General features: G+C 37.9%; 1 protein-coding gene across 1 annotated transcript; it reads right to left on the bottom strand.

The window, feature by feature from the left end:
- Positions 1-1,088: 1,088 nt before the first annotated feature.
- slc16a9b (solute carrier family 16 member 9b) lies at positions 1,089-9,887 on the bottom strand. The gene is made up of 6 exons (XM_088634860.1): positions 9,130-9,887; positions 8,640-8,880; positions 4,975-5,118; positions 4,114-4,209; positions 3,026-3,880; positions 1,089-2,817 (listed from the first exon to the last, which is right to left on the bottom strand). Exons 2-6 carry the CDS (start codon positions 8,842-8,844, stop codon positions 2,651-2,653), a joined length of 1,467 nt encoding a protein of 488 aa, XP_088490986.1. The 5' UTR covers positions 8,845-8,880; positions 9,130-9,887; the 3' UTR covers positions 1,089-2,650.
- Positions 9,888-11,155: the final 1,268 nt, after the last annotated feature.

Genomic DNA, 11,155 nt, shown 5'->3' on the forward strand with positions numbered 1-11,155 from the left:
ATGCTTTCAATTTACCAAGAAGTGTAGTTTTTAAAAGAATATTAAAAAACACAACTTTATTTATATTTGTCTCCAAATTCTAAAGGGCCAATAAATTATATAATTTATGAATATTTATTTTTAAACATATGACAGTTAAAGGCCTAGATAAAATTGAAGAGTCATAAATTAACATTGTGCTGCAAAACTTCCTTTAAATAATTTTTTAGTTCAAATGTAAATTATTTCTATATACAAATATACACATTTCAGTTTATGATAGATGTCTGTTTTCTTTTATTCCTGGAATTAGAGGAAACTTAACATAAGCACAGGATAACAATCTACTGAATCTATGCTTCAGAAAGATAAAGTTACTGGGAAAGAATGGTACATTAGATAATTTTAAGCTGGTCTCTCATAATCGGTATTAAAGTTAATACTTTTGAGGAATTTAATATAATAAATCGCCTAAGGAATTTAATATAATAAATCTACTTAATTCTGAAAAAATAATTTATCCGATATGTTAGTCTCTGAACACTACTGGTTTTAGCTACCGCGAACTGTGTAAGGGATTTCTACAAAACAAAAATATCCTTACATTGGATACTTCCCTTAACAACGGGGGCATTAAATTTGATAATCATGGATATTGAACCCAAAGAATTGCACAACTTGTTCCCCAGCATCTGAGAATGAAACTCTGAATCAAAATCTGCGAATGAATTGGAATAATCAGTATTTTCAGCTCCGGTAACTCTGCATCCCGCAAAATCTACCGTCTGCATGGAAATCAAACCCTGCATCCATCCATGAACGTTTGGAAAAAAACAGACCAAACTATTACACATTCGTGTCCCATTAGTAAACAGTGTAATTTATCAGGACGAAAGGACTCTAAAGCTCAAAAGTAAAAAAAAAAAGTAAATGCTGTTCAGTAATGAATTAATCCTATCACTAGGGCGGCCGCTGTAGCACAAGTTGTCTATTGGACATCGGCATCTGCGGACTTGAAGGTCCGATGTGTTCCACCACCCTAGAATGACAACTGTATGGTACTCTCAGAGGGCTTGTTAGTGACATTCAAAGATTCACCATAAAAAAAGTTTTCAATTATCATTTTTCTTTATTTGGCACTGTTCTGAAAAAAAAATAGTGCTGTAGCAAAGATAAATAACATTGATGAAAAAAAATCGTATGACAATGTGGAACAGGAAAGTACAAGTAAAATCAATAGCAATACAGCATCAACAAACTTCTTTCAATATTTGGATCAAAAATGTCATCAAAAATTACACCTTCCATGTACTCAAAAATAGTTTACACACATACATTTCTCAGTCTTAAAAATGAAACACAGTATTTTCCATTAGAAAATAGGAAGTAAAAATAATACAAAATACTAGTGTTATAAGTCTGTTTCATTGTTGTGATTTCAGTTTCTCACACTTTCTTGAAACTTAACTTACAGTAAAAGAATTACTCAATAAATTCTTTTCTGTGGAGGTTTTAAAAAATTGACATCATTTACAAACATAGGCTTCACACAATCTGGCTCAGTGCATTTTAAATAACTGTTTGAAAAAGTTGGCAGCATCAAAGTCTACAAAAGTTAACAGCATCAGTTAACCTTTAAAACCATTGTATGCATATATAACTACTGTATATATATATACAGTATAAAATATATATGTATTGCTTCCATGTTTTAGAAAAAGGACCAGCCTTTTTAAATATTATATAAAGTATTAAGCATGCTACACAAGATTAAAATCAGCCAATGAACTGGACCGTGTTTTTAGACTCTGTGTACATCACATCCTTGTGTAGTTTACCTTTTCAGCATTTCTCCATCTATCAGTGTGATGTATACAGGTATATCCTATCAGAACCTGCACATGTTCCCATGATACTTTGCGAAAATCATATTAATCATATAAATCATATTACTCTAATTCTTATTTTTCAAAGAACCATTTTTATTTCTAAGAACCATTTTTATTCATTAGGCTTAACTCTTTTGCTAGAAGAGTTAACAACCAAACATTTTAAGATGTAACAAAAATCTACTGAGTAAAAGGCACTAAAGTGCATTTCCCTCATTTATTCCAATATATTTTGCATGTGCGTATGTGTATATAAACAATTTGCATGGTAAATATAATATTCTATATTTCCCACCTGGTTTGGTATTAACAGTGGGCAGCACTGTCCAATATTACTGTACCCTGTATAATTTACAACAGAAGCTCCTTTTTGTAACTTCAGTAAGAGCCCCCACAATGCACAGGGAAGAGATTTGCTCTTTCAGGTATGCGACACAATCCACAAAGGGAATTATTACAGTAACCAGCATGCCGTGTTCAACTTGATTATCCGAGTCTCTTAAAACAGGACTGTAATAGCAAAACGTTTGAACACATCGTGAAAAAATCTGAAGTATTAAAATCACTGCCGGCAAGGATGTTAAGCCCTTTGAGAACAAGCGACCCACTTAATTTCATGACTCTCAAATTAAGAAGGAATGAGAAATTCTCTATTAAGTTGCTGGCTCCCATGAGCACTCCACGTTGGGTACCTGACAAAGGCTGTTACAATGCAGCTTTGGGAGCTCTAATAAAATTCTAAATGTTGTGCATTTGAACACTATCTAGGCAACTGAGGCAACTTAGCCGTGGCTACTGGTGTATTTAATTTCGGGCCTGGGGGTGTCTTTGATGTTTTTGTCCCACCAAGGCAACGCAGAGACCAAAAGGCCCAATCCTCCCAGCAACACACACACTCCACTGAAATAAAATGCTAGGTCATAGGACTCTGTCCAGTCGTAGAACCAACCTGAAAAAAAATAGGAAAGGGAGAAATCAGTGAAGCTGCTCATCTCACATTCAACAACCTGTTTTTTACAGTTAGCAAAATCATACAACTATTTTAAGGATCAAATAAATAGTTAAATAGTTACAGGATTAATGAGGGTATAATGAATCCCAAATCACCTCATGTTCACATTATCAAGACTTTTTTAAGAAAAGAAGGAATATCTTACCCACAACTGGAGGGCCAAGCATAATTCCAAATCCTCCGAAGAACATCAAAATCCCGTAGGCCTGGGTTAATCCTTCGAGCCCCACGATCTTGGTGGTTACGTATGGCGTAATGGACCAGTTCCCAGAGAAGAATCCTACCAGTCCTGAAAGGACTGCAAGCTCAACGAAGTTCTCGGCCGTGGGAATGATGAGAAGCACCACCCCTGAGCCAACTATGGTGAATGTGTACAAGTACAGGCTGTTCATCCAGCTCAGGTCGGCCATGACGCCGAGCGCGAGCTTGCCGACGCCCGTCATGATGGCTACGATGGAAACGAGGGGGATGACACAGACCCCCTCGACGAGGCCCGAGCTCCTGGCTACGTCCTCCATGAAGAGCACCGGCGGGAAGGCCCCGAGGCTGAAGAGGAACAGGCAGACGCAAAGGCACGCAAACACCCGGTCGTGCAGGATCTCCCCGGTGGTGCGGACGTACTTGGTGTAGGCCTGCCGCTTCTGCTTGATGATCCGGACGAGGGCAGAGCTGCCAAGGAAACCCCTCTCGGCCGCTGCGGGATCTTTCCCGTCGCCGTCGCCCGCCACCAAGCCTTTTTCCACGCTGGCGAGGCACTTCTTGCTGGGTTCCTCCGGGAAGGGGTGCCTCTCCGGGCGGATGGAAAGCTGCTCCTCCGTCCGTTCGAGCGCCGCTTTTTGCTTCAAGAAATAACCCGGCTGGCGAAGGGGCCTCATGGGTCCAGCACAGGCCATGAGATTGAGGGACAACGCTCCAACCATCAACAGGCATCCTTCCAGTCCGTATAGCTCTATGAGCTCATTCTGGGCCGTGGCATACAAGAAGCCTCCCAAGCTCGTACCTACAGAAGGGGAAAAGTACCTACATGAACATCTCCAAGTGATAGAGCACCTGTCGGGTGCTGCAACATAACCTTTAATCTTGTAAATTCATATTGAGCGTAATTTTTATATTCATGACTTCAACTCAAGGAATTTAGTGATGCCTAACTCTTACGATTTATTATTGTGAAAGTGTGAAAAAAGGCAGCACTAGTTCCAATGGAATCTGGTAAGGAGAAAGCAGCTGATGTACCTGTTGTGACTATGCCCAGAGCCAGGCCTCGCCTCTTGTCGAAGTACTGGCAAGTGATGGTGACAGTGGCAGCATACACCAGCCCACAGCCCAGTCCTGTGCCAAGCAGAAAAGGATTGCGTCTATCAGTTAAATCACTGAAGAAGAGTAAGAGATGGTGTCTTGTCACACTGTCAGATATAAGATTTCAGACATTATCTTGGAAGTTGGGAATTTCACTGATTTGTTTTGTTACTCAAATCCATCAGGGTGTAGGAACATAGTGTTATTTGTATTTATTTCTTCCTTCTGGCAATACATTTTTGAGCCATTTCACTGTATAAAATATAAGTATAAGTATAAAATATAAGTATACATCATACTTATATATCAAATATAAGTATGATGTATAAGAGTAGAAATTTCTTTTTAAAGAGCACCAGTTGTTTTAGACAAAACCTAATTGCAGCTCAATGAAAAATCTCAAACTGACCATTTGGTATTACTGACATGATTTATTTTAGCTTATTACTTGCATATCTGTCAGAATCACACTTTATTAAGATATAATAATGAAATAGGATGAAATCAGATTGAATAAAATGACATTACTACCACTGTATAGTTAATAAACATATTCTTCTGAGGATTACCAAGAACAATGTCCATAGACTAAAGAGCTCGCAGAAACGCACAATGGTTACATTTCTGTTCTCAAGCATATTCAATCCTACATCTCTACACAGCACAAGTGAGACATCTGGTCTTCCACAGTATTTCATAAATTGCAAAAATGTCTGCTTAATAATGACATAGTAAGGATGGAGAAAATGATGCAATGCATCTTTTTAGCACTCAAATGTGCAGGAGCGTTTCACTCACCAACTACTATCCCATAGGAGAAAAACAGGAACTGGACATTGGGGGCAAATGCACTGAGCATCAGCCCACCTGCCACCATCACACCACTGAAGACGGTGACAGGTCTCGCGCCGAAGTTCACCACACAGGCACTGCAGACGGGACCTGAGAACACACACAAGAACAGGATGGTCTGATTGCAGCACAGCTAAATTGACACAAACATTCCTGAGGTATTGGTACATTTTTGCAATAGCAAATGCTTTCTCTTTCGATGTGTGTAGCACATGCACTTTAGAAATAATACATGTCACCCTCCTTTCATTTTGCAAATGAACAAAACATTCCGTACATTTTTTATAGAGATTTATTTTTAACTAGGATCTTTTACCCCACGTCAATATGTATAAAACATTTCAGGTTATCTTAAGCATCTGACAGTTTAACGCTCACTTTTAGTACTATAATTATGAATACCAAAGTCTAATCCTAACTTACTGTTAAAACCTTCAGTCCTTTCTCTAGCTGCTACAACTTCCTACAGCTACTTCAGCTCTTGACTTCAGTCTTACATTGAGGACTGAGTACCTAAGTGGCTCAGATGAATAAACTAAGAGAATCAAGTTTCAAAGAAAAGTTACACATTGGGAGTCTGAAACAGGCTGGCAAGCCATATTGCTGTAGCTCATACTCTGGCTTTGTACAAGAAAAGGCTGGGTTAGATCACCTAAGTACTATAAAAATACAAACAGGCTTAATGTGCTAAATGACCTTTTTTATGTACAAGTTTCATGTTTATAATCATCTAAGATGCTGTTATAAACCAGCATCCTTGCTACCAGACAAACAGTTCCTAAGAATCAGCAACTTTTATATTAATTACTTTTCAGTCCTGGAATAGACATAATACATCATGAACAAGACAAATTTAGAAGTGTCACTTCGCAGGCCCATAATTGACATTGGCTAACATCATGAAAGGTCACAGTCTGGCATTAGGGTGAAAGTGAGAGAACAGGATTTTAAACTGGGTATTTGTGTTGGTAGCTGTGGTATCAGTTTCTAGTGCTCTAGATGTACAGGACTGCCTGTTAATCTAATGCTATGATCCTTATTAAGGTTCAGGATAAACTAATTATGAACAGCACCACAAGAAGAGGTTCAAATAAAATATTAGTAAATCTAAAGGTAAAGCAGCTTGTAATTTATCTCTTCATTGAACATAAATTCACACTTGAATATAATCCTATAATCTCAAACAGGAAAATCTGCCTTCCTAAAATGTACATGACAAGCACTGTCTTCTTATGAACAGTGGTGTGCAAAGTGCTTGCATATTTAAGAACCAACCTGGTTCTTTCCAGTGATGGAATTAATGCAATAAAGAGCAATAAACCTTCAAAACACTGACTTTGCAAGTGTTTCTTGTATAATTTTCAAAGCTGCCTAGTCATCTCTTCTTATCAAAATGAAGTCATTTCATGTTCATGTATTTTTAAGATGAAGAATTCATATGATTTCACTGTGTTTATACCTCACTATTTCAGTCTCTTGCTCAGAAAAGAGAACAGAACCCCACAGGCAAAAAGCTAAATCAATAAAATCTGGAATACTGCTGTATAAGATCTTGAAACAATGTCCTGTATATTCTACAGGTCTATAGATTGACCTTATAACTGAGACACTTGGTTTGACACAACTGCACAAAGTTTGGTTATACCTGCATAGAGAGACTACAAGGAAGAATCCTCGCAACTACTAATATCCATATTTCCAATTATGACCATTTAACACTAAATTAAGAATTGTATCTTGTAAAATGCCTTGAGAAAAAATATTATATGAAACAGAAGATGATAATCTTATCAAGACATTTTAAACTCACACATTAATTACATATTTCACAGATTAAAGATGTATTTTTGAAAACTATAATAAATATTATGATCTATTATAATGAGCATAATTTTTGCACATTTGTTTTCTAAAAAAGGAGGAGTGAACAACATCTTCACTCACAAATGTTAAGGTGACCACCTTAAATAGAAACCTTGTATTGCCAGTTTATAGCTGAATACTTTCTATTCATTAATACATTAAAAGAAAAAATGTTATAAATACAAAACGTATGCCAAAAAGGGTAAAAACAATTTCCCACCAGATCTGTGGTGTTAATGTCATTCAGCTGTTCCTGCTAAAACACGTGTCACACAGATCACTGGAACTACCTTTGCCTGTGGAGGTAGGTTTTTTTCTGCATATCATCAATGATCAAGAACGCAGATAATGAACTCTTTGTATGGTCTTTTTTGTAATTAGTTTGAAACTATAAGCTTTTCTTCCATTTCTGAATTATATAGTACAAAAAAGATAATATTCTGGTTTCAACCAGCTTCTAGTTTTAGATTAAACATGGTTAGACCAGATATCTATTTATTGCAGACCTTCTGGAAGTATATTATATATAATCTGATATGAAACTAAAGAAGTCATTAAAATGAGAGCTTTGGTCCCTAGTTATCACTTTCTTCATAACTGTTTTACAATGATATTGAGATTAACCTCGCCCGGCCTTCCTCTGTCAGGACATACATCGGGAACTAAAGTAAGTGTTGTACAAGGTAATGATTAATATATTAAAACATACAATAACTTGACTTTGCCTCTTTCTATTCCAATGACCATTTCATTTAAATAAATACAGGTTAATTTTATGTTAGAAAACAAAGAAAAAGCACATTTCAGATGTTGAACTTACGTCTAAGAGGAAAAGGCTCACCAAGTGAAATGTTGTGCTTTTTTACTCTTCAATTAACCTGCAATTACTCTGCAATTAACCCCTACTTGTTCCTTTGCAGACCACACACTGACCAAGCTCCTCAATGAAACCTCAATTAAATATTGAAAATGTACAAAACAGTGTGATAGTGCTCTTTTGATATGATATTTTTCAAAAGTTAAGTGAACTTAGATTTACTTCCCATCTGAAACGTTGCTGTTTGTGACATGCTTAACTGTATGGAGTCCTTAGCTTTTTGTAATTGCCTGTAAAGTATATCAATGATGTTTGTTTCTCACATTGCCCTCTGTGGACAAAGCATTTTGACAATCATGATGGATGTGAGAGAACAAAAAGTATTTTATTTAATTTTGTGCATGTCCCTACTTTAGCTCATGGTTTCCATGGTTTCTACACAACACAGAGAAAAGCCACATTAATAATCCTTAGAGAATGCTCTATAAACAAGTACTAATGAAGGACAGCTAAGTGTCCTAGAATAGTGTATGTATAAAGTCTACAAAATAAAAACTGCACTAATAAAATGTTATTCAGAAAAAATAATGTGAAACGCGGTGATCAAGAAGGCTGACCAGAACTCTTAATTGGTTAAAGAACAAACAGAACAGCAATAATCACAGAGTAGTTCAGGTGGGGAGCTGCGTCAGGATGTGTAGGCTGCAAAGGAACAAGTAAGAGGTTTATTCCATGCGGAAAAGAGAAGAAAGAAAACACAACATTTCGGCCACGGAGCCTTCTTCAGGTGTGATCGACCTGACCTTACAGACGAAACGTTGTGTTTTCTTTTCTTTCTTCTCTTTTCAGCATGGAATAGACCTATTACTTGTTCCAAAATCACAGAGTGCTGCTCCTGCTCTCCTCGCCTACAAGCCCACACGAAACTTACTCGCAATCAGTCCAACCCCGGACACCAGAGAGCCAACCCACGCCGTCACTCCTTTCCCTTCCTGAAAGGCGCTCAGCCACTCCGGGTACAGCACCCCAACGGACTGAGGGGACCCATAGGCAAGGAGCTGGCCCATGAAGGATGCCGCCACAATGGCCCAGCCCCAGCCACCATCCAGCGCCTTCTCCGAGCTCGGGGCAGTCATCTTCTGGCACGGGCTGTCGCCTCTCAAAGGGATGTCCTACAAAGAGAAACCAAACCATTAGGGAAGCCCGCGCCCTCCGTTTCAGTCAAGCCTACGTCCCCTCTGACTCTGACATACAAGGACAAGAGCCAAGGCAAAAACATATAATGGCTCTGAATTTCAAAGTTTCAGCAAGAAACTCCAAAGTATTTTAATAATACATGAATATAAAATCTAAATGCAGAACATCGTGTAAAATTAAGACAGAAGATTTTGTTACACTATTAAATTCTGAAAAATACTTACACAGTACCTTGATGTTCAACTGAGGACTTGGGTGCTCTTGCCTGGACAATCCAGGCAGCTCACCTGCCACACTGACTAACCACCATCCCCACAGTACGCTGCTGGTTTTGTCCCTTCAGAGATGCACAGACCACACCTCAGAGGAGGGGAGTGGGTCTGAAGACAGCCCCCCCTCCGTCCTCTACCCTCCCCTAATGTTTTCACACCTTTTTTTGTGGTGTTGTTATTTATTTTTGTCCTATATCTACAACGAATTACAAATCTTTGGGTTGTTTTTTTGCCATGTTGCACTGTATTAAACCCAGTCCTTATCACTAATAATGAACTTCAAAGGGTAGAGATACTTATTTGACAATGGTAATGTTTTGGGGGTGGTTTTTGATACGTGTGCGTGTTTGCTGGCGTTTCTCTACTCCTTAATAATTAACAGACTCGTGTCATGTCAGGGGCGAACCGGCACAATTTGAAGCGTCTCAAATCAAATGTTAAAACACCGATTTTAACCGTCACAGCAGATCTGTTTGTTTTGCTTCAGCCTACACTTAATTTGTTTTATCCATTGTGAATTCTCATAAACAAAGAGGTCACATTTATTTTATTGACTGTTACCCATTCTTATAGGCTGCAACTACAGATTTCTCACACATCATGCAGGTAAAACCGAAATACTGCGACGCCTCATTCTGAATGGCATTCCCCTTCACGACTCTGCATGAAATTTCCTCAGGGTGGACAAAACAGAAATGCCTTTTGGGTTATTTTTTAAATTTGGTTTGTTAATATAAGCAACTTACCTTTCAGATAATAAGCGGATGAATGGAAAAAATACACGTTCTACTGTAGTGTAGGACTAGGTAGATTGCGGTGAATGATGAATCTGTAATTAACATGGTTCGGGCAAAACAATAACTATGTACAATTTAAAAATACTACCCGGAGAGGACACATCTTAACCCTTTTTGGATACAAATTCAAATTTAAGTCTCCTACATAGTTTATTCCCCACTGTGAAGACAATGTCTGCCAGACACCGCTTTGTTGCTTACTAAAGAACCGGTTTAAAGCTGTTCTCGCTGGTCTGACTAAGCTGCTGTATGAAACTTCCCTAGGCTTAGACATCTGTACCCAAATACAGCAGAGAACATCATCTTGCACCTTATATATTTGCGTTTCATTTGAAAATATATATGTAACAAAATGTGAGTTATACTCACAGGTGCATTCAGTACAATTTTGTAAATTAGCATCATAGGTAATACAATCGGAGTTAACAACAGTAACATGATTCATAATAACTAATAAAAATGATTTTATCATTACCTGAATGCAATTTCGAATATTTGTTTAGACGACTTCAGAATGAGTACACCTCCATCAGCGGAAAAACACTTTTTATAAGGATTTATTCTGACAATTGTAAAGGCTGTCATTTGAATAACTGTTACAAACGATTTAGAACTTTTCTATTTAGGTGATGTCTTCATTAGTATTCTTATATTTAAAGCGGTGTTGATTTTCAAGTTTCAGAGCGCTCTGAAACTTGTTTGTGAAGTTGGGCTGCTGCCGGCATATGAATACCATGAATACAAGCTAGACTGCTGGTGTAGCTGTGGGTCCAGTCAAAACCGGTTGCATGATGGCAACAGATGTAACACGCACTAAAGTGGGCGCTGTGGCATAGAAAAGCTAACTAGAACAATAGTGTGGTACTTCAGACATTCTTACCTTTTCCGCAAGTGACAATTAAAGGCAGCTCGAAAGGATTGTGATCGCAGTTTTTTAAAGTTAAAATCTGAAGATGACTTTTTTTAAAAAAAGTACGTGAAAAAAAACGGTGTACGAAAGTCTAATGCGACCCTTCCTAGATTTCACTTTCACTTCATGCAGTATTCACAGGGGCCAGAAAGGACAAGTGGTTTTCCGAGAGCCAAAACAATCCCTGGGATCGGTGTGCCGAAGTACATGCGACGTTTTCTGTACGTGATAACAAAACGTCGTATTAAACATTATGCAGCTACTAGTATCT

Source organism: Lepisosteus platostomus, chromosome 6, assembly GCF_059453375.1.
Source record: "Lepisosteus platostomus isolate fLepPlt1 chromosome 6, fLepPlt1.hap1, whole genome shotgun sequence".
Taxonomy (NCBI): domain Eukaryota; kingdom Metazoa; phylum Chordata; class Actinopteri; order Semionotiformes; family Lepisosteidae; genus Lepisosteus; species Lepisosteus platostomus.